The sequence below is a fragment of the Sorex araneus genome, chromosome 4, assembly GCF_027595985.1.
Source record: "Sorex araneus isolate mSorAra2 chromosome 4, mSorAra2.pri, whole genome shotgun sequence".
Lineage (NCBI taxonomy): Eukaryota > Metazoa > Chordata > Mammalia > Eulipotyphla > Soricidae > Sorex > Sorex araneus.
Genome location: NC_073305.1, coordinates 6,898,442 through 6,925,587, shown reverse-complemented (window position 1 = coordinate 6,925,587; position 27,146 = coordinate 6,898,442). Strand labels below are relative to the sequence as shown.

At 52.1% G+C, this 27,146-nt stretch overlaps 1 protein-coding gene across 4 annotated transcripts in view; it reads right to left on the bottom strand.

Moving 5' to 3' along the window:
• FANCD2 (FA complementation group D2) overlaps positions 1 to 27,146 on the bottom strand; it is a 65,544-nt gene that overhangs the window by 12,815 nt on the left and 25,583 nt on the right. For 2 of the 4 annotated variants that reach the window (XM_055134799.1, XM_055134800.1), the window contains exons 16-32: positions 26,528 to 26,662; positions 22,069 to 22,200; positions 21,503 to 21,613; positions 18,649 to 18,758; positions 15,982 to 16,042; positions 14,968 to 15,087; positions 14,526 to 14,596; positions 14,133 to 14,276; positions 13,089 to 13,189; positions 12,631 to 12,746; positions 11,741 to 11,849; positions 10,130 to 10,237; positions 9,476 to 9,582; positions 6,052 to 6,195; positions 2,916 to 3,032; positions 1,762 to 1,890; positions 1,143 to 1,261 (exon numbers count right to left, since the gene is read on the bottom strand). In XM_055134799.1, the coding sequence (XP_054990774.1) occupies positions 1,143 to 1,261; positions 1,762 to 1,890; positions 2,916 to 3,032; positions 6,052 to 6,195; positions 9,476 to 9,582; positions 10,130 to 10,237; positions 11,741 to 11,849; positions 12,631 to 12,746; positions 13,089 to 13,189; positions 14,133 to 14,276; positions 14,526 to 14,596; positions 14,968 to 15,087; positions 15,982 to 16,042; positions 18,649 to 18,758; positions 21,503 to 21,613; positions 22,069 to 22,200; positions 26,528 to 26,662 (1,934 nt within the window). Of the gene's footprint in view, positions 1 to 1,142; positions 1,262 to 1,761; positions 1,891 to 2,915; positions 3,033 to 6,051; positions 6,196 to 9,475; positions 9,583 to 10,129; positions 10,238 to 11,740; positions 11,850 to 12,630; positions 12,747 to 13,088; positions 13,190 to 14,132; positions 14,277 to 14,525; positions 14,597 to 14,967; positions 15,088 to 15,981; positions 16,043 to 18,648; positions 18,759 to 19,594; positions 19,629 to 21,502; positions 21,614 to 22,068; positions 22,201 to 26,527; positions 26,663 to 27,146 lie in introns of those variants that run through there. The other 2 variants (XM_055134801.1, XM_055134802.1) reach the window with 2 other exon arrangements.

The following is a 27,146-nucleotide window of genomic DNA, read 5'->3' as shown; positions in this document are numbered from 1 at the left end:
CAAGGCAAACGCCCTACCCGCTGTGCTATCACTCCAGCCCCTCAACATTTAAGTTTGTCTTCTCAAAGCGATATAAGACACTAAGGGAATAAATGCTAATACACTGCTAGACTACGGTGCTTTACAGAGAATACAGTTCACACCCAGGAAGGAAAGCAAAGGAACGTGGGACTATAATCAACTGTTCAGCTGTCACTGCTGGAGGTTCCGAAGCCGACCGGGAAGCAGGATAGAGTTCACAGGGCCCAGAGGTCAGTGGAGATGCCCCCTGAGAAGGTCAAGTCTCCATCTGATCCAAAGCTCAAGGAGAGGGGAAACATGGAGAGAAGGCAGGAGAGTGCGCCAGACGGAGAAACCTCAGCAGACGAAGGCCACCAAGGGCAGTTCGAGTCCACGACAGAAGCCTCGGAAGCTAGTTCCAATCTGCGCTTGGACCGCAGGGCCCAGTGAGCGCGAGGTAAGGGACTCGTCCTGCCTGAGGGGGATGAGACTTTAGCTCTGCGTACGGCCCTCCAAGGACTGAGTACAAAGCCAGGACAGCCCCTGAGCAATGCTGATATAGCAGCCCCTGGGCACCCCAATACCTCCCAAACCCTAATCCTCACCCCATCAAACAAAGGTCTGAACTCAAGGAAAGTCCAGTGACAATCAGAAACCAAAGCGGAAACAGAGTCCGAGTGCTCTGCGGGAAGACCGCCAGCCCCGTGAGGAGAGGAGAGCGGGAGGGGCCTGCAGCAGGGAAAGCAGTCGGGCAAACCACCGGCCCGGCCACCAGACACACTAGGGCAGAGCAGAGACAGTGCTCAGACAACTGCGTAAGTGACGCGCATTCCCCTGGCCGACCCAATGAAGGGACAGTGCCAAGAGCCACACACTCCTGGAGATGATGAGTTTGGAGGAAACAACGTCTTGGTCAGAAGAGAAATCTTAGTATAGGTCTGCGTGAAACTATCAGGAAAGCTGTGTGAGGAGGGGCCCCAGGCCTAGCTCCAGGGAACAGAACATGCATTACTAATGGCAGCCTCACAGGCGCTGAGGGCAAGACCAAAGACGCAGAGAGCCCTTTGCTTATTTTTGAGACCTCAGAGCGTTGCTGTCAGGCGCTCTCTTACTCCGCCCTCCCTTCTATGGCACCTACTCACCAGGAAAAGAACGCCAGCAAAACGTGCAGCAGCCGTAAGTAGCAGGAAGACATAATGTGGTACTCCGGGTCTCTGGTTTCTGGGCCATCGGTGACCCCACGGTTCTCAGCAGCTAAGCACTACAAGGAAGAAGGCGTTACAGCAGCTGCAGAACAAATGCCCGGAATAAATTTTTCTTAGTCAAAAAAACGAAATCTGGGGGGAAGAGAGAGGACAGCAAGTAGAGCGCTTGCCTTGCAGGAGGACGAGCACGGTTCAATCCCCAGCACCCCATATGGGACCCCAAACCCACCAGGAAAGACCCCAGAGTGCAGAACTAGGAGGAATCCCAGTTGGGTTAGAGCCAAAACAAACACGGGGTGTGGAGATGGTACAAAGGGCTAAAGCATGTACAGAGCATGCTGGGGACCCCCAGTCAACCTCCAGCACCATACGGCCCCCAACACCACTAGCTGTCTCCCCGCCCAGGAAACCCCTCGAGTCTGGAGATGGGCCGAGTGAAATAGCGCTGGTAGGTGGCGCAACACCACCGACCAACACCAGCACAGCATCAACTTTGCTCCCAGCAGCACCGCCGTTAGCCTCCCCCGCTCGCTTGGGGCTCGCGAGAGCTCCTGACCTGGAAATAGTTGTGGATGTTCTCCAGGTGGTTACATAACGGGGTCAGCAGTTGGCCAACATGCCGGGAGATCTCCCGGGCAGATCTCTGGTGGAGATGCGAGAAGCCAACATTCCGCCTGCCTTTGTTCTGTAAGAGACTCAGAGTCAGCACCAGGAAACCGCAGGGTAGCGCCTCTGAAATCTGGAATCTTCTGAAAGAAGCTGGTCACAGCTACGTCACCAGGCACAAGCCACTGGAAGAAACGTTGCCTTTGTAAGAACTATTCTCTGACACGGGGACGAGGAACCCGCTGCTTCAGCTTCAAAGCACCCAATGGCTTTTGCAGTGTAAATAATTTCTGACCCAGTTAAGACCCAAATCGCTGTGAAAACAAACCCACAAAGTAAGAGACCATTCAGTCTTATTGAGGGCACACAGGGGCGAGAGTGCAGACACTAGGGGGCCTGCCTGGTGTGCGACCGACTAATCTCCAGCATCCCATAGGATCCTCGAGCCCGCCAGGAGTAACCCCTGAGCACTGCCGCGTGTGCTCTCCCTTCCCGCAAAAAACAAATACCGTCTAGGGGCCAGAGCGATAGTACAGTGGGCAGGGCACCTGCTTTACATGCAGTCAACCTCCAGGGTCAATCCCCGACACCACATATGGTCCCGTGAGCCCCACTAGGAGTGATCCCTGAGCAAAGAACCAGGAGCACCCTGGTGTGGCACAAAGAGAACATATGACGAATAATTAAAAATAAATCAAAGCATGGAATAGGTCTAAATGCTTCCAATCAAGAAGCTCACAATGAGCTGTTTGCATCTGCTCGAAGCTTTCGGAAATGTTGTGCAGACACAGACGCTGTGCAGAAACACAAAATCCTGGCCTTTGTCCAAACCCAAGCACGCCACTGAGGTCCCAGCACAGACTGATGTGCGAGGCGGTTAACCCAGAAGCCCAGCACCCACGAGATGCAGGAATGCCCAGGACGGAGATGGCTCCCACTCGGGGTGGCTTTCTGGTTCCTGGTTCAAGGTTCCTTTCTCAAGCAGAAAGGCTTGTCTGACAATTGGGCTCCGAAGCTTAACAGAAAGTGCCAACCTGCTCCCTACTCAAGCCTCCTGGTTTCCAGACACACCGAAGCCAGATCTCGCGCCGCCGCCGCACAAACCTTGAGGAAGGGCGCTCTCTTGTTGACAGAAGGGAGCAGCACGTTCTCCAGCTTCAGGGAGAGGTCTTCCAGCAGCAGGAGCAGCTCGGGGGGCTGGAGCTGCACAACTTCTACGGCCTGTCACCGGAAGGAGGGAGGGAGGGAAGAAAGAAGGATTTCAATCATACCTAGCCCCGTTGGGGCATGGGAGAGGCACGTTTCATGTTTACTCTTCCAAATGCATGAAGAATGGGTGCCTGTCAGAAAAGGAACAACCAAGGGGGAGAAAGGAAGGAGGAAATGACCCAACTGGTCTAAAAAGCTACTGTGCTGTCAATAAATCAGAAAGCCAGTCGTAGGCTGCTGGTCAAGAACATGCCTCGGCTGTAGACTGCTCTGGGTTTGGTCCCCAATGCTCCCCAAAATGTAAGCACTTCCCGGGGCCGGAGCGATAGTACAGCGAGTACGACAGGGCAGTTGCTTTGCACGCGGCCAACCCAGGTTCGATTCCCGGCATCCCATTGGTCCCTGAGCACTACCAGGAGTCATTCCTAAGTGCAGAGCCAGGAGTAACCCCTGAGATCGCCGGGTGTGACCCCCTCCCAAAAACAGTAAGCACTTCCAAAGCGAAACAAACTTTTTAATTATTAAGGGAGGATAATAGTTGCACAGCGATAGCACAGCAGCAGGGCACTTGTTGACACCGATGCAACTCTCAGCATCACACACTGCCCCCACCCCGCACCACCAGAAGTAATCCTGAGCACTGCACCAGGAGTAAGCCTTGAGCTCTCCTGGGGGTTGCCTGCCAGGAGGGTAATAGTTTTAGAAGATGATTTCTCTGAAAATAACCTGTATCTCTTCCAGCTGCAGACCAAATACTACAAGATTGAAAATGACTAAATTATTTTTTTTCTCTTCATTGATCCATTCATCTTCTTTCCCCGAATGGTTTTTTATTTGTTTGAGGGCAGGGGACGCCTGTGGTGCCTGGGCCTGAGTTCGGTCAGCGCATGCCGGACCCAGTGCTCTCTGATGCTGACAGAATGCTCTCCTACGATTCATTCTGGGCAGGATCCTTTTAAGCATAATGTGTTACCAAAAGAAAAACTGGTCCAATACAGTCTAAATTTAAGCCATTCACAAAATCTACAACCATGTAAAGTAACCTGATCAGAAAAATGGCCAAAAAATGGGGCCACAGGAGCTAGAGTGATAGCACAGCAGGGAGGGCGTTTGCCTTGCATGTGACCGACCCGGGTTCGATTCCCAGCATCCCATACGGCTCCCCGAGCACCGCTAGGAGTCATTCCTGAGTGCAGAGCCAGGAGTAACCCCTGAGAGGTGGGTGTTTGCCTCGCATGCAAACAACCTGGGTTCAATCCTCAGTCCCCTATACGGTCCCCCTCCAAGTTTAGAGCCAGGACTAAATCTGGAGCATCTCCAGATGGGACCCAAAGGAAGAAAAAAAATTTCTCCATTGCGGAGGAACCTCCACTCCTATAAAGAAGTATCTGACCGAGGAGCGGGGTGAGCCTAGGGGTTGCAGTGCACCGAAACCCACCAGCATCAGGGCGTGTGGACCCCCAGTCCCGCATTCCCAGGCCGCCTGCGCCCCGACCACGCCCTGCCCACCTTATGGTAAAAATCAAATCTACACAATTTGTGTGTGTGTGTGTGTGTGTGTGTGTGTGTGTGTGTACTACACCTGGCAGTGCCGAGGGCTTCATCCTGGCTTGGGGGCCCTGTGGGGTGCTGGGGATCGAATGTGGGTCAGTGTGCCCAAGACAAGCAGCTTCCCTTCAGTATGATCTGCCAGCCCCTCAGGCGGGGTGTTTTCTAGTGACAGAGGTGGATCCTGGCAATGCCCCCGGGGGCCCGTCTGGTACTCGGACTGAAGCCAGGGCCCAGCACGGGAAGCACCGCGCGCGTTCCAGCCCTATGAGCCAGCTCCATGGTCTCATTCACTTTTTTTCCCTTCTTGCATCTGGAGGAATTCTGAATGCTCTAACAAGGCTCCCTCCACTGTAACAATGTCCCTCCTGTACTGTGAGTGCATCGGGGTCGCTGTTACCTGCTGCTAGTCAGTGCTGATGCTCCCCCCAGCATGTTACGGGGAGTGCTCAGAGCATGTGGGCCCCGAGCCCCAAGCATCAAGGGTGTGTGGGCCGTGGGGTGCCGCATGTCAAGCTCAGGCCTCCCTTGCATGGTGCCGGGACCCTAGTTTCCCGGCCGTCTCCCTGCTTGTAACTCGCCTTCACGCTGGCCCACGGTCAGACCACCCAGGAGAACACACTGCTAGTTGTGGTTCTCTCCCTGTCGGATCCTGAGCACCCGGAGGCCAGCGCCAGGCTGCACAGTGCTACTGAACTGTCACGCTACGCGGTGGCAAACACACGCACGCAAAGGCCTCAGGAGCAACGTCAGGGGTTCGTGCAACTGCCTGTGTGAGCGGTAAGTGCTCAAGGAAAGCCAGCTAGGGGCTGGGGAGCGGATCTAAAGGCTGGAGAGCAGCTTCTCGGTAGGAGCCCTGGGTTCCATCACAGCCTCTCCAGGGTCCTCTGAGGACGCTGAAGAAATGAAAGTAATCTGGATAGGTCCCTATTCACAGCCTCAGGTAAAGGTCACACCACTAGCCCGACCTCTAATGCTGCCTAACAACTATTTGGGGGGAAAAGGTCGTGCTTCAAACAGCAAGTGGGGAGCACATGTTTGGCGAGGTGGAGGCGCATATTCGAGCTCGAGCACTGCTGTGGGCTCCTGGATGCCACTAGAGCCACACCCCGGGGAGCATGACAACCAGGCATATAGACCACAGAGAAAACACGCACCACGAGAGGGTGACGGTCATGGCTGCTGCCACGAAAAAAGGCCCTGGGGGGAGAGAGTACAGCAAGGAGGCACCTGCCTTACAGCCAATATCCCGCATCTTAAAATTATACTATTCGGGGGCCATATTCAAGGGGGCTCAAGGTTACTCCGGGCTCCGAGCTGATCAGGGATCAGTCCTGGTGCGGCTTGGGGACGATAACCGGGGGCCGGGGACTAAACCCAGGGTGGGGGTCACATGAAAGGTCAGACCTTCCATGGTACCATCGCTGAGTTTCCCTGAGCACTGCATGGTGTGGCCCCTCCACACGGGAGCTCGGTCACTCACCTCGGTTTGCATCTCAGTGTTGAGTATGGACTTGGTCACGAGCCCGCAATGCAGGATAGAGAAGACCTCAATGTCCAGCTCTCGGAAGAAGGTGCGGTAATTCTGCAGCGACACCGATGCCTTCTCTTCTTTCTCTGTGCACCCCTGGGGAGAGCGGGAGCGAGCAACAGAAGAATACGTGACATTCCTAATGAACTCTTTCCGCCCTCTCCCCCAGCAATTTTAGTCTGCTGTGAGCCAACTCTACTGCAATCTCCACTGGGTGTTTTTGAAGCCAGCCCGGGGCGGGGGCTTGAGGTACTGCTCGTGGGCTGTGTCAGACGAACCCTCCCATGCGAAGTGTGTGCTCCAGACTCGGAGCCTCCCCGGGCCTCAGCTCAGGACTTCTGAATCCTGTCCACAGCAACCTCTCCTCCCTTGAAAGAACAACACAGGCCGACGCCGACAGAAACACCACCGAGCTAATATTTGGATGCTGCACACCGAGAAACCTGACACTAGCGCTGAAGATTCTCCAACCCAATGCTCCCGACACCTGTTCCCTTAAGCAGGCTGAGCGCATGCGGTCACGGAGGCCTCATTCCCGGCGCAGCCGCAGCAACCACAGAGGACAGAGGTAGCTCCAGTCCCAAAATGCAATTACAAAAACAACAACAGAAAAACCCACAGCGTGGGTGCCCATCGAATTCCTCTCGCCGCAAATGACCCGGACATTCCTGCAAGTGCCCCGGCAGGACCCAAGGCCTCGGGCATCCCTCAGGTGAGCCCCCGGGCAGGACCTGGGCAGGCCCGACAAAGAGGCAGACATTTGGCTGCCCACAGCGCCGAGCAGCAGGAGGTGAGGTTCCCGAGAGCTACTCCCCGCTCCTGACGCTGTTAGAGCCACATCTTGGCCGCCCCAATCGCATTACACCAATAGTGGATCAGCCCCTACTTCAGTCAGCGTTTCCCCGACCCCATACACGGAGGCGCGAGCGCAAGAAAGCACAGGAAGCAGTAGATATACTCGGAGTCCGCAATCACACAGGAACGCCACACCGGAAGGGGAGATCCTCGACGGGGAAGGAGACCACCACCCACCAAGCCCCCTGGAGTCCTCCCTGGCAGTGGTGGGCACGGAAAGTGGGTTGGAAAGCAGCGCCCCAGGCTAATGCAGACACCACAGGAAACAGCAGAGAACCCCACTACAGGGAGTGGGTCAAGACAGGAGCCCAGAAGCACCTCGAGGGATATCCAATAACATCATTTCTCTGATAAAGAATTCAGAGCAAAACTGCGAGGATGTTTAACGAGTTCAAAGAATCAGTGGAATGGATGGCCAACGAAATAGGAGCGTGAAAGCAGAGATGAGAAAACAGCAAACAGAAACATCAGAATAAAAAAACCTGGTTAGCAGAATGGAAAAACCCAACAGAAGGCCTCAGTAGTACAGTGACAGTAGCTGGAGACAAAAGCGAGCTCCAAGATGAGACACAGAAAATCTCCAGGCAACAGCAGAAGATGAAAAACAAAACAAAAAACCTCAAAATAAATCAAAGGCAGACAAGAGAACTTTGGGATGAATTCGAGAAACAACTAAGAATCATCGGAGTCTAGAAGGACAGGAAGGCAACCCCAGTGAGGAAGTGTCAAAGACACCGTAGCTGAGACTCCCCAGGGCCGGAGAATACAGGCATCGGGGTCCAGGAGCCCTGGAAGGGGCCAAGAGAGACCCAATACGAAGACCCCAGGGAGCCGGGGCCATGGTACAGTGGGTCAGAGGCTGGTCTTGCATGAGGCTGACCCAGCTTCGATCCCTGGCACCCCAGAGGCTCCCCTCAATACTGCCAGGAGGGAATCCTGATGCCACGCCAGGGGTTATCCCTGAGCGTAGCTGGGTATGACCCAAAACCCAAACCAAAACAGAACAAAAACACCCCTCTAAGATAGAGTCTAGTCAGAATGATGAAAACCAGAGCTTCACTGCCGAGAGCGGCAAGATCAAAAAAGGAAATGACAGAGGAGCATCCCTTCGACTCACAGCAGACCCACTGAATGAGACTCTCCGTGCAGGTCAATAATGGGATATAGCAACAAAAACGTAACAAACAGAAGGCCTCACCAAGGATACTGTACCCAGTCAGACTCTCATTCAGCTTTGAGGGATGGAATAAGACTTCATGCATAAACAATGCTCCTGATAAGGGGTTAATATCCAATATACAAGGCAATGGTAGAACTTTGTAAGGAAAAATAAAATCCAACCCCATCAGAAAACAGGGAGAAGAGATAAACAGAAACTTTTTTTTTTTTTGCTTTTGTTGGGGGGGCTCACACCCAGCAATGCTCAGGGGTTACTCCTGGGTCTTTACTCAGGAATTACTCCTGGTGGTGCTTGGGGGACCATATGGGATGCTGGGGATCGAACCAGGTCAGCTGCATGCAAGGCAAACGCCCTACCCGCTGTGCTATCGCTCCAGTCCCTAAACAGAAACTTTTTTAATGAAGAAATACTAAAAGGCACGTCAGGAAGATGCAAATCAAAACAACAGAGATCCCCTCATACCACAGACACTGGCGCACATTCAGAACAAAAACAACCAGTGCTGGCACGAACTCGGGGAGGAAAGAGACTCATTCACTGCTAGTGAGAATGTCAACTGGTCCTGTGCTCTTGGAAAACTGTATGGACATTCCTTAATACACTAGAAATGAAGCTTACGTAAGAACCAGCAATACTGCTGCTGGGAGTACACCTGGGGCCCCAAAACACACTGCAGGAAAGCCTATTACACTCCTATGTTCACTGCAGACTGCTCACAAGAGCCAGAATCTGGGAACAACCGGAGTGCCCGAGAATAGAGGAGGGACAAAGAAACCGTGGTACAGCTACACAACAGAGCAGGATGCAGGCTTTAGGAAAAATTAAGTCAGGACATTTGCTAATACGTGGATGAACACGAAGAATGTCATGCTCCGTGTGTCAGAAGGAGAGGGACAGACATACAATGACTGTACTCATTGTGGATATAAGAAAACATAGGACGAGACTAAAAAATACCCGGAGATGACAGAAACCAGGGCAGGAGGCTGTCCATGAAAAAATGCTCTGCGTTTTGGTAAGAAGCTTGCCACACGTGGGGACGGTGCAGACAGGAGAGAGAAGGGCCTACTCCGCCAGGGAGAGCGGGGAGTGATCTCTGGACAAGAACTGGCTGCTGAAAGGAGGGTAAGGAATAGCCAGAGACCCCCTCAGTAACAGCACTGCAAACCCCAGTGCGTAAAGGGGGAAAGAGAAGAACAGGGTCTGTCAGAGGCGGCGAGGTGGGAAGAGTGTGTGTCCTTCTGCCTCTGCTTTTCCCGTTCTCTGTGAAGTGCAGAGTCAAATGCTGGTCCAAGGCTTGCTCGGGGCGCCACCTGCCACTCAGGAGACCCTTGCGGGTACCTTTTCCAGCTGGCTTTTATCAGAAAATGTAGGGTCACATTCTGAATTATCCTCCTTCGAGAGTGCTCCAGATGTTTTGGTGTCATCTGCTTTTCGTTTTCTTCCTCCTGTATTTCAAGTGAGAAGAGTGACTCAAGGCATCCATAGCCATGTTTGGTAACTACCACCGCCTCCCGAAACAGCCGCTACAGAATGACTAGAGAATGACTAGAGGTACAAGGAACAGCATAATATTTAAAAACAATAAAATAAAAAGTATGTGTGGGCATGTCACACACAGTGCTCAGGGGACCCTGCAGGCTAGGGAGCAAATTTAGGCTACCAACACGCACAATACCCAGACTATCGTTGCAGCCTGCTGAATTATATTTCACTTGCAATCAACCATGTTGAACAAGCGTTCAAAGACATTCGCTCTCCAACTCCTGATGCAGATGACTTAGGCTAACTATTTTCAGGGCAACTCTGAGAGTGCTCAGGGGTTACCCCTGGCTCTACACTCAGGAATCATTCCTGGTGATGCTCAGGGGACCATACGAGATGCTGGGGTCAGACCCTGGTCAGCCGCCCTCCCCGCTGCACAGTGCTTGGTCCATCTGAGGTTAATTTAATGAGGCTCATGTCCAGACAGCAAGAAGGGGAGAACACACTCACCCGTCTTTCCCTGCTTACTGGTTCTTGTGGAAGCAGTACTGGCTTGGGGTGTTTGCTCCAAACTCTCCAAGTCAAAGCTTGCGAGGGGAGGCACGTAGTCCGGGGTGACTGAAACAGACGAGGCAGAAGTCCATGGACCAGCCAGACCCACCACATGCAATGTGATCACCTGAGGAATGACAACTAGGACCCAGGCATGCCCAGTGCTCTCAATGTGCAAACAAAACAATTAATGGTCTAAATCAGAACTATGAGCTATCACCTTACATGACAGAGACTGGCACACATCAAAAGAATAAGAATAATCAGTGCTGATGCAGGGAGAAACACTGTTGGTGCAAAATGACACAGCAGAAATGACATCCGCAGTTGTGTGTTCACTGCAGCACTGTTCACAATGGGCAGAATCTGAAAAGAACCTAAGTGCCCAAGAACAAACAGTTAAAGAGACTATGGTACATCTGCACAAATGTTAGCAAAACATGAAGTTATGAAATTCGCTTAGAAAGGATAGATACGAAGAGGTATCAGGCTGAGTAAAATGTGTCAGAAGGAAAAGGACAGACACAGAATGATTGCACTCATTTATGGGAGATTAAAAAAAAAAAGAAGAAAGAAACAGTATGAGACTAATACTCAAGGACAGCAGAAACATGGACCAAGATGAATAGTTCATGGTTGAAAGTCAGCCGTAAGGGCTGGGGACAGGGCGGTTTGGACAGAGCAGGGACCATTATGACAACGATGGCTGGAAGGGATCACTCTGGATGGGGAGATGTGTGCTGGAAGGGGACAAAGAACCAAATATGATGGTCTCTCAGTATCTACACTGCAAACCGTAATGCCCAAAAGAAGAGGGAAAGGGAGAGAAAGGGGAAAGGGGGGGAGAGAGAGGGAAAGGGGAGAAAGAGAGAGAAGAGTGCCTGCTATAGAAACAGGTTTGGCGGGGGGCAGGAGGGCAGGAGGGCTACGGGGAATACTGGTGGTGGGAAATGTACCCTGGTGGAGGGATGGGTATTGGAACATTATGACATAAACCCGATCACTAAAGCTTTGTAACTATATAGTGCAGTGATTCAATAAAAAAATTAATTAAAATAAATAAAATTAACTAATAGGAAGAAAATATTAACTGAGCAACATAAAACCATTCTAAATAATGATATAAACTATCCAAAAAGACAAAAAAAGTAAACTAAGATAGACTTAAAAATTGTTTTTGTGCCAGCACTCAGAGTTAACTCCTGGCCCTGGCTGTGCTCAGGGACTCCTTGGGGGTGCCAGGGACCGAGCCTGGGGCCACCTCACGCACAGCAAGCAGTGTACCCGCTGTACCATCGCTCCGGCCCCGCAAACCTAACCCAGGAAGTCTGTTTCCACACAGTCTCTGCGAGCCAAGGACTAAGGGGGCCGTGTCTCCCCGGAGAACAGAGCTTCTATTTCAGGCCCGAGACTTGCACACCAGAAAGTATCGAGCCCTGCAACAGCTTCACGCCTGGCTCATATTCTACACAGGAAGGCAGGTGGGGGCGGCTGTTTTTGAGCGCGCTGGGGACGGGTTCTTAACTGCTCCCTGCTGCCCAGACGTGACTGCCAGGACACAGCCCTCACCTGCTAAGTACGTTTCCAGCATGTTCTGGAGCTCGATGATGTGCTTGATCCGCGTGAGCACCTTCCCCTTCATCTCGGCGGATGTCTGCCGGCAGAAGGCATTGACGACCTGCACAAGCACAAACCACATTATTACTCTGCAATGCGGCCCCTCCCACCTCGCCCTGCTGTGTCAGAGCAGCCTCTGGGCTCAGGAAGGTCAAAATGCACAAGGATCCTCAGAAAGGCACGGCAGGGCTGGGGATGGGCTTCTGGTCCTCATCAGAAACAGCCCTCGGCCCCCACCCCCAGAGAAACAAAGGAAAACGAGGAAAGTGCTCCATAGAAAAATGCTGAGCCACCAAGGGCTACTGATTCTACGAGTCACGAAGGCCCAGTGGCCAGTGGACACACTCTAGGGAACGAAGCTCAGTCCCACCCACCATTTACGAGCTGAATGTAAACGAGCCAAGCCTTTCTTAACTTCCATTTTCCAATTGTCAAATAGAAATGCAGTCAAGTAGCACTAACTTAAAGCTTTTCTCAGCAGCTGGCACAGGAGGCGCTATTAATGAATTCTTGGAAAATCCGTGGGTAAACCTAGGATAACACCCACCCCGCCTATAATTTGGAAGTGGAAGAAGAAAGACTCTGGATGAATATTCCAGAGTAATATGCATGAGAAAAGAAGTCGATGTGGCCCTAGAGTGTGACCATTCCTTCCCTCATTTCACCAGTGCCATCTCCCTGGGCGGGAGGGGGAGCCGGCAGCAGGAAATCGCCCCAATGGCCAAGAGCAGGGGAAGATGAAGCTATCCCACGGGGGCAAGGGAGGACGGGGAGAGCACCCGGGCTGGGGGCACGCCGAGAGGAACGACACGCAGGGCGGAGGACCCCAGAACTCCACATACCTCTCGGAACCAGTTGATGGTGAGGAAGATGAGCGAACACATGAGGGACTTCTCTGTGGCAGACATGCACTCGAGTCTGTTGTCGGGGGCGAGGTCGGTGAGGAGCAGAGGGCAGTCTGAAAGAGACACGCGCCCTGAGACCCCCTGCCCGACTCCCCGGGGACCACTGAGGACCCAGGTTTCCTGTCTTGGCCTCTTCACTCGTATGTAACGGTTGAAAAGGACTCAGCCCCCGAGTCCACGTGTTCTGCGTCCGTAACATGCCGTGAAGCAACCCTCGCGGTACTGGCAGGGGACAGAGACACACGACACACTGCAGTGTGGACCCCAGAAACGGATGCCGACACCAGCGGCTGTTTACTGCCCACAGTGCTGCAATCCCAGCATTTCCGCAGGGCTGTGAGGCGGCTCGCCCTTCCCGCGACAACACACCGTCACGTTCCCTACGGCATCCGTACCCAACAAGCCATCGATCTCCTCCAAGTTGCCGTCGTGCTTTCTCTCCACACAGAGCCGCAGCAGGCGGAAGAAGGGAGACAGGCACAGTGGGGACACCAATCTGGGAGGAAGAAGTCCAGCTTTAGACGCCGCTTTGCAGCCTCACTGGTCCATGTTCATTGGGAATGCAACTTTGTAAGCAGGGAACTTTGCCCAAAATAAACGTCTGCTCTCAACAATGTACCAAGGAACTGAACATTTGGCAAATAATCAACAAAATTAAGAGGCAGAGGGTGAGTGAATGCCCACGTGTTTGAAGGCGCGAGAGCGGCAAAGGCAGGCAAAGAGTAAGCAGACAATCATCTCCAAGTCTCTTAGCTACCATGAAATAGTGCACAAGCTGCAGGTCAATGATGAAATAAGGTAACCACCCGTTTTTCATGGAACCCCCCACCCCTGATACCACCTTAGGGCCTTAGAAAGCATCTTTTAAATCAAGCTCCCCACAGACAAAAGAGCAACAGTACAGGCAGTAGGGTGCTTGCCTCACATACCACTGACCCAGGTTCAATCCCCAGCACCCCCAAGTCCCTGAGCCCACCAGGAGTAATTCCTAGTGCAGAGGCAGAGAACCTGGGAAACGCTAGGAGTAGCCCAAGAACAAAAAATAAACAAAGGGGCTGGAGTGATAGCACAGTGGGTAGAGCATTTGCCTTGCACACGGCTGACTGGGTTCGATTCCCAGCATCCCATATGGTCCCCCGAGCACCGCCAGGAGTAATTCCTGAGTGCATGAGCCAGTAGTGATCTCTGTGCATCGCTGGGTGTGACCCAAAAACCAAAAAAACAAAAAACAAAAAAACAAAAAAAACCCAAACAAAACAAAAAAAAAAAACAAAAATAAACAAAGGGCAGATGGAGGCCAGAGAGAGCATAGCTTGAACTGCATGTGGCTGACCTGGGTTTGATCCTCAGCACCCCACATGGCCCCGCCCACCGGAAGTAAGCCCAGAACATCACTGGGTGTGGCCCCCCCAAAAAACCAAAACCAATCATGTACTGACTTTTGTTCTGATTCCCCTGAAGCTGCTCCAGCCCCTTCTGTCGCCGAGTCCCGAGCGACCAACGGCAGGAGGTTGATGGCGATCCTCTCCTGGCTGCTACAGTCTTCCAGGCCGTAAAGAGCTTTCACGGGAAACGGATAGTTGCTGTGGAGAGACCAGAATGTCAAGGTGTCTGAGGGCAACTACTGAAACTAACCAATCTCCCTCCTTTCAAGAGAAATGGGACTTAGGAGAAAGAACGTTCTGGGCGATCCCTTATCAGTCCTGGAGTTAGGAGTGCTGGGGTTGGAAGAAGGAATCCCTGAGAGGCTAACCCCGACTGAGGTGAAAGGCACGTGACGCCTGTGTGAGATGCAGCACACGGCGGCCTGTCTGAGGGGGAGCAGGGCTCACCCTTCCGAGGCACGGCAGTCCACCACGAAGGCGTCCTGGAAGTCATTGAAGATGGTCTGTCCAATCCATTCCTTCAGGAGGCAAGTAAACAAAAGCGGCTCTGGAGCCGAGGGCGCATGCGCCAGGAAGCACGACGCCAAGTTCTGGCCTGACCTCGCCTGTTCCTTCGTTTCCAACAAGGAACCACAGTGCAAATGTCACTGTTAGGAATTGGAAAGATGTGACATCTGACAAGTGTTTAGCCCGGTGCTGCACATAAATCAGCACATGGTGGTGCTGTCACATCACCTGGGCCGACCGTTGTCACCGGGAGGGAGGAGGTGTCAGGGAGGGTGAGGACAAGGGCTGCTATTTTTGTGATACCGAAGGAAAACGACTTCAAGAAAGCGCAAGCAAGTCGTCGTCACCGCGCGCGGACTGACGCGAAGCCCGTGGCAGTTACCAAGGCTTTGGGAGCCAGCCTTCCGACTTGGATCAGATTGGCGAACTCGTCATAGAAGAGCGCAGAGGCGCGAGGGGAGTGCTCGCTGCAGGAACGAACCAGCTGGAGCAAGGAGGTCACCTGGAGCGGAGAGAGGCAGTTCAGCCCTCGGGCTCTCGTGCGGCCAGCGCCCACTCGTGGCGAGCTTTCCCCTTTCACGGTCACAGCCAAACCCCATCACCGCTCACCCGCTAGAGACACGCAGCCAGATTCCCTAGAGCAAAGAGGCTGAAGCCACTTCTGTGAGGAAAAGGCTTAAAAACAACCTCTGAACGAAAACTCATATTCAAAGCCCGATTTCCACTCGAGGCCTTGTTTTCTAGCTCTGAAAAAGCGTTATACCCACTTCCTCCACGACACAGACTTTGTCTCAGTCGTACTGTTTCCACTCGGCCTCGCTTACTAAGCCTAGGAACCAACAATAAGGAGCACCGGGCTGGTACAGAGCGCGGCCCGAACAGCAGAGTCGAGCTGTCGCAAAAGCAGCAGCAGGGCTCAAGTCTGGATGGCAGACACAGCACAAGTGAGGCATCGGCCTGACAGCGCCAACCTGAATTCGGACCCATGGTACCACCGATGAACTGAGCCTTGAAGGCAGAGTCAGGTTTAAGCCCAGAACACACCCAGGTGTGCCCTAGAAACAAATGTACCAAACAATAGAAAAAAAAAAAAAAAAGGTAGCACAATTCAAAAACTCTGTGTTCAAGGGCTGAGGCGGGCACAGCAGGGTGCTTGCCTCGAGTGGCCAATCGGGTTCAATCCCCGGCTTTCCATGTGGCCACCTGCGGGTCACCAAGACTGATCCCTAAGCTCAGAGCCAGGAGTAAGCCCTGACCACAGCCAGGGTGGCCCCCAAAAGCTACGAGCTCAGGAACAAATATTTTTGCAACTAGAGACATTCTACATAATAAACGGGTGTGCCGGCAACAGCGCTCCAGGCCTTGGGGAACACGTGACGCACACCCAGAAACTCACCTGTGCGCACTGCTCATCGCTCAGCTCTGCTCGCCGCTGGGTCAGACTGAAAGACCGACTTCTGGAAAAAAAGAGGTAACTGTGCTTCTGTAACGGTCTCTAGCCAGTGGCAGGAAGTCCCAGAATAAGGCCTTTTGAGGCCACCGTGTGTGGGGCTGGACTGCTAGCACCAGGGGTTGGAGGTGGGGTGCGAGGACTCTGGCTGTCTTGGCCTCTTACACTGAGCATCCAGCCTGAAAGGCCAAGCATTGCCCAGGAGCAGCCCCTGGTCCCACTGAACACTGCTTTTTTTTTGGGGGGGTGGGGTGGGGAGGAGAGCCTTCCCTAAACGAAAGTGGATTCAGAGTCAGAGAAACAGCCACACGGCTAGAGTCTATGCTTTACTTGCAGGATCCCAGCATAGCCCAGGCCCATGAACATGGATCACGGAGACAGTGCCCCCCAGGCCTGCTACGAGGCCAGAGAGATGGTACAGCGGGCACTATCTTGCTTTGCAGCTGGCTGACCCAGGTTTCATCCCTGTAACTCAGACGCTCCCGCGAGCAATGCTCACAGTGACCTCTGAGCACCGCGCCGGGTGTAAGCTCTGAAGATCTCCGGTATGGCCCAAAATCGAAATCAAACCCAGCGGATTAAGTTAACAATAACAGCTAACAGCTGTGGGGCCCGGAGAGACAGGACAACAGGTAGGGCGTTTGCCTGCAGGCGGCCGACCTGGCTTTGATGCCTCGTACCACAGGAGTGAGCCTTAAAGCGCAGAGCCAGGAATAAATCAACCGAGAATACCTGTGGGTGTGACCCCCAAACCAAACCAAACCAGACACACCAACGGCAAACTCTGCACATTTTGGTTTGGGGGCAGGCTTTCTCCAGGGCTGCTCAAGGTCTAGCATAGGACCTAACTCCGCCCTCTCTTCCCAGCCCTGGGATTATGCTAAGCACTTGGTGATTTTTTTTTTTTTTTTTTTTGCTTTCTGGGTCACACCCGGCGATGCACAGGGGTTACTCCTAGCTCTGCACTCAGGAATGACTCCTGGCAGTGCTCAGGGAACCATATGGGATGCTGGGAATTGCTTCGGGTCGGCTGCGTGCAAGGTAAATGCCCTCCCTGCTGTGCTATCATAGCTCCAGAGCCAAAAAACAGATCTTTAAAGCAAGTAGATTATTATACTTATTTAAAAATGTGAAGAAACAAGGGCACAAAAAGGTAAAGCAGTTTAAGTAAGGCCCTTCAGTTAATTAAAACAATGAACCCAGAATTTGTCCCCAGAAAGCTGCATGACTCCAGAAAATAATCTCTAAACCAATCCCCTAATAACTGCCAAGTGGCCTCTAAGGATTACTAATAACGGGTCCAAAGATGTCTCCTGAGGTTTTAGAAACTGCTGACAAGAAACAAGAACTGAATCAAACGCCAGTCTGCACTGACAGGATGTGACCAACTCCTGAACAGGAAGCCTTTCTAACGCGGTAGCTGTGGGAGGGGCGGGGCGAGACAGCACGAGGTAAAGCGTGGTCTTGCACACAGGCGGCCCGGGTTCGATACCAACACTGTATGTGGTCCTCGAGCAATGCCAGGAGCGATTCGTGAGAGCAGATTCAGGAGCAAGCCCTGATCACAGCTGGGCTTGGCCACGAAACAAAGCAAACCCCCAAAACTGTGGCATTAAACTGCAAGGAGTCAAACTCGCAAGGAAGGGGCCCGCAGGCAAAGGGCAGAGTCTGAGCGCAATGGTCCCCAAACGGCTGGTCTGCAGGGCACAGGGCCACAGCCACGGGCCAGCACCCACCCCGCAGAGCGCGTGTCAGCCTGCAGGTGTCCACGGCCGCTCGGCAAGCGTGAGGCTCATTCCAAACCCATTGCCCGCGTGCCACAGAAGTCCTGGCTGTGCCGCTCCCTGCAGCCACCCTGCAGTTGTTCGAGTTCCCACAGGGAGAAGACTCAGCGGCCCAGCAGGCAGCGAGCGCCGTGGAAGCAAGCATGGCCTCTGTGAACACGTGTGACAACTGGAGCGTGAGGCCCAGCAACATGTATGAGCAGCAGATACTAGAGTGACCCCACTGACAACAGCTGACGGTGACCACCCACAGCCCAGTCACCGCGGCAACGAGGTGGGGGGTGGGGGGCAGACTGGGAGCCCACACCCGGCACCCCGCAAGCACAGGCTGCAGGAAACATCCCGGGCGGGAAGAGGGAGCGCGTGGCGCAGGCCGTGCCTGGGCTGACACCCCAGGAACAGACCAGGCAGCACACCAGTGGCACTGGGAAAAAAACCAACCACCAACCAAAATCCTCACAAAGGAAATAGTATGAAAAATGTCTTGGAAATAGCAGAGCAACGGAGACACTGTAGAGATTGTCTTGTGTCCGGACAGGAGGAGATAAAAAATAATAATAAAAAAATAGTAACACATCCCAGGAGGACAGGTGCCCCCTCTGTAAAGCATTTCTAGAAGCTCGTCTCCTGGCAGTGCCCAGCTTGTAACCATCGGCCACAGTGGGCCTGGCTGCAGTTCTGCCCAGGTCACGAGGCACCGACCAGACCAGATACACACACAGCAGCAGCTCTCTGCCCGCGTCTCTCATCACAGCTTTACTGTCCAACGCCGAAAGCGGGCTAGGCAACACGACCCTCTACTAGACACCAGCCACCTGTCCCCAGGTACCTGTCTACCGCCATGACGCCAGCCATGGTGATGGCCCCGATGATGCCGATCAGTTTGTACTTGAACATGGTGCTGGAGAGCTGCTTCCGGACCACCAGGTGCAGGTCATCCTGCGAGAAAGGAAGGACAGGGTGAGGGCGCGGGAAGGCGGGCGGCAACGGGTGTGGCTCAGCACGAGAGCACCTGCCTTGCCCTGTGAGGGAGCGCCCGTGAGGAGGGTGGGTGTGTGGACCCCGAGAGAGAAGCCCACAGCCTCCTACAGCACGGGCTCCATCTGTGGATCTGACAAGTCATTTCATCGCTAAGATGTTTTGTGGGGGCGCCACATCTGGCAGTGCTCAGGGCTTAATCCTGGCACTGCTCGGGGGACCATCTAGGGTGCGGGGAATTGAAGCCAGGTCCGCCGCGTGCGAGCAAGGGCCCTCCCTGCTGGACTATGGCTCCGGCCCCTCGTCTCTAAGTTTTGTTCCTTCTTATTGTTTCCTTCAACGACAAAGGAAGCTTGGCTGGAGCGACAGAACAGCAGGAAAGGTGCTTGCCTCGCATGTGACGACCATGTTCAATCCCCGGCACCACACACGGTCCCCCGAGCCCACCAGGAGTAATCCCTGAGCACAGAGCCAGGAATAAGCCCTGAGCGCCAGCGTGTGGGGCCCCCACCCCTCCAAACAGGGAAGGGTTTTCAGGACAAGAGAAATTGCCAGGGCCAGAGAAAGCTCCACAGGGTGAGCACATGCAAACGTGCTTTGCATGCAGGAGGCCTGGATTCAGTTCCTGGCACCACATGGTTCCCGGAGCACAGCCGGTAGAAACCCCTAAGCACTGACCCCCCAAAACACATTACTCCTGGTCCGGTGCTTAGGGATCACTTCCGGCAGTACTCCCAGATCCGTATGTGATGCTGGGGATTGAATCGGGGTGGCCAGGTGCAAGGCAAGGAACTTACCCCCATACTATTTCTCCGGCCCCCAAACTCAATACTTTTGGCATCAAAGGACATGATCAAGAGAGTGAAAGAGAAAAGAAGAAATAGTTTGCAATTATAAATTAGAAAATAAGTTATCTAATAAGGGAGTCATATACAAATATTTTAAGGAACTACCTATCAATGACACAGCACTCTGTGGTGCTGCATTAAAGAAAACATTAAAAGTACGCAAAGGGTGCCAAGGCTGTGGCCCGGGGGTAGAGCACATCTCACACATGTGAGGTCCTGGGTTCAATCCCCCACTGCCAAAACAAATGCAAAAGGAAAAGATGCTAAATAGACATCTTTTCAAACATGATCAAAAAAAGTATGAAAAGACATTCAACATCATTACTGATTAAATAAATAAATGTAAATTAAATTATATTAAGATACTCCACAGATAAAGAAACAATGTTGGCAAGTATGCAGAAAAATTTAACTTGTGAGCTGTTGCCTGAAATGTCAACTATTCTAGACGTGGCAGAATAAAAGGTGATTCCTCGGAACACTCAACAGACTCAGTTGGTGACAGCAATTCAACTAAGGTGTATACCCAAAACAAACAGAGTGACTCCAAAAGACACAGTGATACCAAGGCCCAGATCACTATTCACAGAAGCCAGTGGCTGGAAAAACCAAGTGTCTATCGAGCGGTGAATGGGTAAGACTACCATACAAACGCAACAATTACCCAGTCATTAAAAGGAATAACACTCATCAGAGATAGTACAGCAGGTAAGGCGTCTGCTCTGCACGCAGCTGACTCGCGTTCAATCCCCAGCACCCCATAAGGTCCCAAGTGATCCCTGAGCACAGGGTAAGGAGTAAGCCCTGAGCATCGCCCAGTGTGGCTCAACCCCTCCCACGCCAAAAATGGAAAGGTGCCGGTTGCTCCCAGCCACAGTGCACGTGGATTCCACCGGGCGGCAGTAAAGGAGGGCGTGAGATCTAGCACAGGGGTTAAGGCACCGTCTGTGGCTCTCTCCAAAGTGCCACCAAGGGTCACTCCCGAGCACAGAGTCAGGCTCCCAAAGGGATGAACAAGGCCTGCGTTAGGATTTCCAAACTCATCTCCACGTCCTCTTGCTGGGCTTTTCAGTGAAGAGTGTCCACAAAGCCAGCCAGCCGGCCGCACAGGCCAGTACAGGCTCCTCACCAAGCAAGGAGGCCAGGGCCACGGGACAGCGCAGTGCAGAGCCGCCTGCCTCACTCAAGGCCAGTCTGGGCTCGATCCCCAGCACCCCATAGGGTTCCCCGAGCCTGCCAAGAGTAAGCCCTGAGCCTTGGCAGGTCCGCCCCCAAAAATCGAAGGAAACAAGGCAACTCTCCTTGTGTCCACAGGTCAGGACAGAAGGCTGAAGGCCAGCGCCACAGAACAAGCAGGGAGCTCACCTTGCACGCAGCAGGCCCAGGCTCCATCCCCGTCATCCCACAGGGTCCCCCGAGCACCGCCAGGAGTAAGCCCTGAGCATTGCCGGGTGTGACCCAAATAAGCGCCCCCTCCCTCTGCCGCCAAGAGGCCGATGGCTCTCTCACACTCCCCAGCTGGCTCATTACAGACCTATGCCTGCATGTCCGCTCAAAGGCCCCTACTGGCGGCGGAGTGGACAGAATAACCAGGGCCCACTGCAGGTGGACAATTAATGTGGTAAGTGGGGAAAAAAAAAAAAGATTATTTCTTGGGCTGGAGCTAGAGCACAGGAGAGGGCACTTGGCTTGCACATGGCCGACCAGGTTCCATCCCTGGCACCCCATATGGTCCCTGGAGCCCCGCAGGAGTGACTCTGGAGCAAAGCCAGGAATAAGCCCTGAGCATCTTGGGTGTGCCCCCCCCGCCCCTCCACCCCCTCAAATAAAAACTCCCTTTCCAACATGCCATCTTACCTGGATGTACCTGCTGGTTTCGTGCTGTTTGCGGAATGCCAGGCAGCTGAGGATGTAGAAGAGCTTTCGGATCTGCGTGGGGCTCATATTATCAAGGTAGTCTAAAATGTCCTGGAAAGACATTTTCCAGAAAGGATAAGGTTAGCAGTAGTATTTTCCCTTTACATCAGACCCTGAAAGACGTGTGAAAGCCCGGGTCCCGGGCTGGAGAAGCCCACGGCCCGCATGGTCAGTCTCTGGCTCGCTATTCCTGGGCCCCGAGGTCCACTGCATGGGCCCACATTGAAACCCAACACCTCCCCGCCCCAATTTCCACACTGACCGGCCATTTGCTTGGGACAATGGAACACTGCAGGTCCCGCTGACGGACACAGACTAACTTCTACAGTCAGAACATCCACACTACAGGCGGACACACATTCAGGTAGGGAAAGTCCTTGCTGACTGAACTCTGGAGCTGTTTCCCTGCCTCCTTAGCGCCCCTCCCCTTCTCGCCAATAATCAATACTGACAGGCTCCCACGAGATTGGGAAAGGCTGGCCTCGCTCAATGGGGGGACTAGATACCTTCACCACGACAGCATTTCGCCTCATGGCAGGCGGGTTTTGAGCTACCAAGTCCAAGAGGACATCCAGAGCAGTGTCCACTTCCACGACGTTCCCGCTGCAGACATGGGTCACCAGGGCCCCCACCACTTCCTGTCCAAAGACAAGGCAACAGACAGCATTCAGCGAAGATGGAGTCATCTTGTTTGGGGGATCACTCCTGGCGAAGCCTGGGTGACAGTGCGGGTTGCCAGGGATCAAACCTGGGTGGGCTGTGTGCCAGGCAAGCGTGTCACCTGCTGTACTCGCGCTGGCACCATCACCGTCACTGATAGGGCTCATGCTGAGTCAAGCCAACCTCAACTAGGTGAGAAATCCATGTCCCACCCAAACTATCTCCAATACTGAGGGGAGTTTGGGGGCTACACCCAGCAGGATGTGTATCTCGGGGCTTATTCCCGGAGGTACTCAGGAACCATATGGGTGGCCAGGGATGATACCTGGGTTAGTGCCTGCCAGGCGAGTGCCCAACTGCTATCCTGTTTCTTGGGCTCCTAGTCCGCTGTCATTAATGCTGGATTCAGCAGAACAAGGACCAATACCAATCCAATGACACTACCATCCAGGGTCTTATTTTTACCACATCAATAACACAGTCTTTTTGTTTTCACATTTTTTAAGGGACCATGGTTTACAAAGTTGTTTATCGTGGCATTCCAGGCACAGAATGTTTTGGCACCAATCCCACTACGGCGGCTATCAACTCCTGTCCACCGGTAGCCGCAGCTTCCGTCCTTGCTGGCCCAGTGTCTACTCACGGCACCTGGGCCGCCCGAATGTCTTGGCTCTGTGGTTTAGCTCCACATATGCCCCCACATACAAGACTCATGTGCCCAGGGTCTCCGGCCCTACCTCTTGCTGACCATTTGCCTCTTCCCCTTCCCTGTCCTCCTCGCTGATTTCCCGAGTTTAGGGTCGGCTTTGCGTCCCCCTCCGCTCCCTTGCGCTTCCTGTTCTGCTGTTCTATCTCCCACGAGTGAGACTCCAGTGCGCTCCTTCTGACTTACTTCACTTAGTATGAGATCCTTGAATCCTCCATTCAAGCTGCAGCGAATCCCACGCTTTCATCATTCTTCTGCACATTATTCCATTGTATACATATACCGCGCCTTCATTATCCGCTCATTATTCCATAATGTACACATACCGCACCTTCATTATCCATTCATTATTCCATTGTGCATATACACTGCGCCTTCGTTATTCGTTCATTATTCCACTCTGTACATATACCGTGCCTTCATTATCCATTCATTATTCCGTTGTGTATGTATACTGCACCCTCATTATTATCCATTCATTGTTCCACTGTGTACAGACACCATGCCTTCACTATCTATTCACTATTCCACTGTGTACACATATCGTGCTCTCATATATCATTCACTATTCCATGTATATGTATACTGCACCCTCATTATCCATTCATCATCCCACTGTGTACATATACACACCCACATTATCATTATTCCATTACATATGTAGACTGCACCTTTATTATCCATTCACCATTCCACTGTGTACATATTTCGTGCCTTGATTTACCATTATTTCATTGTGTATGTATACAGTGCCCTCATTATCCATTCATTATTTCACTGTGCATGTATATGGCACCCTCATTATCCATTCATTACTTCATTGTGTATGTATACCGCACCCTCATTATCCATTCATCTGTCCCTGGACACCTGGGCTGATTCCGTGTCCAGGCTATCATACCAAGTGTAGCAGTGAACAATGCTGTGCACTTTCTTTTGAATGAACTTTTTGGTGGCCTGGCAGTATTAACCATCGCCCCCCCCACTTTTTTTGTTTTGGATCACACACCACAGTGCTCAAAGCTTATTCCTGGCAGTACTCGAGATCAAATGAGGTGCTGGTAATTGAACCCTGGTCAACCACATGCAAGGCAAGCACCCTGCCCACTGAACTGTCTTGCTGGCCCCTCAATTTTCTTTTTGTATTTTATTTTATTTTTTTTTTTTTTTGCTTTTTGGGTCACACCTGGCGATGCACAGGGGTTACTCCTGGCTCTGCACTCAGGAATTACCCCTGGCCGTGCTCAGGGGACCATATGGGATGCTGGGATTTGAACCCGGGTCGGCCGCGTGCAAGGCAAACGCCCTACCCGCTGTGCTATCTCTCCAGCCCCTCTTTTTGTATTTTAAATGCTTCTGTCTGGGTTGTGATTAAACTTCATCCATAGAATTCTTTTATTCTTTTCTTTTTCTTACCATATTTCAATTTTATTTAACTTTTTATTTATTTATTCATTTAACTTTTTATTTAACTTTTATTTATTCATTTATTTATTTATTTAACTTTTATTTATATTTCAATTTTATTTAACTTATTTGAATTGAATCACTGAGATAGACCCTTACTAAGCTGTTCATGACTGGACTTCAGTCAGTGTCCCCGCACCTGTCCCTCAGTGGACACTTCCCAGTACCAGGTTCCCTCGCATCATCCCCTACCCCCGTTCATTTTCTTTTTCTAAGATGACACAGAGCCTGTGGTTTTAAAGATTCCTGCATATTTGTATGTTTTCAAGATCAAACTTGTGATCAAACACGGGTAAGGGTAGTGGAAGACATGGAGATGGTTCCCAGAGCTCACTAGATGTCATCTGTCCGTTTCTTTAAAGTGCCCTTCCATATACTAGTCAGCGTTTTCGCAACCGCAGACGCTACCTCAGGCCAGCTGACTCTATCACTGTGCTTGAATGTTTTGTTTGATGTGGGGGCTACTCTCCCGGCTCTGTGCTCAGGAATCACCCAAGCGTCCCTCAGAGAAGGACATGCCTAGCACTGTGAGATCTCTCTGGCTCTGGGCTTTAGAATTTGTGATCTTGCAGCCTTCCTTTCTTTGGGTTTTGGGATAAGGGCCTGCTGTGCTCAGGGGACCATATGAGGTGCTGAGGATTGAATCCAGATTGTATGCGGAAGTCTGGTTGGCTGTAGTAGCACCCTGGCCTGTTCTTCACATATGGGTTTGTTATTTTTTTTTTGGGGGGAGGGGGGCTTGCATCCCCTGTGGTACTTAGGGTTCACTCCTGGCTCTGCACTCAGTAACCAGCCCTAGTTGTTCAGGGGACCATACGGGGTGCTGGGGATCAAACCCAGATCAGCAAGAACACAAGGCGAGCGCCAACCCACAGGACCATCTCTTGGGCCCCCGCTGTGCGTTTCTTACAGTCCCACTCACATGCGTTCTGGCAGGTCTGGGGAGCTCACATCTACTTGCACGCACAGTTAGGGCCCAGACTGGTGACAAATGTCCGAGAGAAGCCACAGTGGAGTCAAACCTGGTAGGCCTGAGACACCAAGCGGCTAAATCACCCCAGAGACACAACTTGGACCATGTGGCCACACGCATCTCGAGTGAAAGCCACTGGCAGCCAGTAGGAAGGGAGAAGACTCACGGGGCCACTAAGCTCAGCGCAGGGAGACGACAGCACTGAACAGCACAGCCAACCCTCGGACAGGGACTGAGTAACAGCACTATGAGCTAGATGATGTGACTATAAGGGGGCGGGTGGAGGGGACATCAGCGGAGGAAAGGTTGCAGGGTGGTGGGATTGGAACTGGAATACTGAGTACATGAAAATAACTGCATTAGGAGAAACTCTGTAAATCAAGGTGTTTAAAGTTTCAAACAATTTTTTAAATACACACAAAATTTTATTAATAATAAAAAAAAAGGCTGCTTGCCTGACACACACTGACCCCTATTTGTCCCCTAATGTCCCCAGTGAACTGCAAGGGCACTGTTAGACAGCCCCAAACAAACCCAAAAAGTCTTTTCACTCATTAGTAATAGGCGCGATGTAACTCTAAGGCGCCCCACCACTTGCTCCCATAGCCCCTCCCACCGGGACGGCCAGGACTCACCTTCCGGACACGTGCCGTTAAACTGTGTCTGAAGTTTATGGCAAAAGTAGGCGCTCAGGTATTTCTTTTGCTTTAATTTTTAGTATTTTTTTCTTTCTAAGAGAACAAATCCAGGCTCAAGAGGCAGCTGCTCCTTTCCATTCCTGTATTATGAAAATCCCCAGAGTCGCGGTCCTTTTAAAATGATTTCAGGAGACTGAATCTGACCTTCACTTTACCTATCCAGCCTAGAGCACCTTGAAATTCTGCCACATCCTCACAGTTGAGCTACTCCCTGACTCCCTGAATCTTTAATCCAGACTCAGAAAATTTTTGAGTTCAAGCTCGGTCTTACCAAGATGAGGACGAGAACTAAGCTTTCCTGATTCCCAATCCACAGCTCTTTCTCCTACGCTGTCTTCCAACCGACAGGAACCAGACATCAGAGCACATTCAAATGACTTAGAATCACATTTCCTTCCCTTTGATTTCCTTTCCACACACACAAAAATAAAATAAATAAAATAGAATAAAATTCAACATACCTGCTGACAATAAGTGTCAAAAAACTTAAATGGATATTTGTATAGAAGACTGCCAAAAAAATTGATGGACTGGTCTACGGAGTGCAACAAGATCTGGGCCAGTGACAGAATGGATGGGAAAATCTCCTTCAGGACCTGAATGGGGAAGGGAAAGAGAACAGATGTCACGGGCATGCGCAAGCTACACCGTGTCGAGTCGCCCATCCCCCTGCAGTGGTGAGAGTTCATCCCACGAGTGGCCAGTGGTCAGAACCCACCGCAAGTGTGTGTGGGGCAGAGGGTAGGTAAGATAGAGAAGGAACCAATGTGACAAGAATAGTTGGAAATGATTACGGTGGACCAGAGCTGAGGGCTAAAAGTAGGTAAAGGGATATACACAGCAACCTTTCAGTATCTGTATTGCAAACCACAATGCCCGAAAGGAAGAAGGGAGGAAGGGAGAGGAGAGAGAGAGAGAGAGAGAGAGAGAGAGAGAGAAAGAGAGACAAAAAGAGGTGCCTGCCATAGAGAGAGGGAGAGGGAGAGGGAGAGGGAGAGGGAGAGAGAGAGAGAGAGAGAGAGAGAGAGAGAGAGAGAGAGAGAGAGAGAGAGAGAGAGAGAGAGAGAGAGAGAGAGAGAG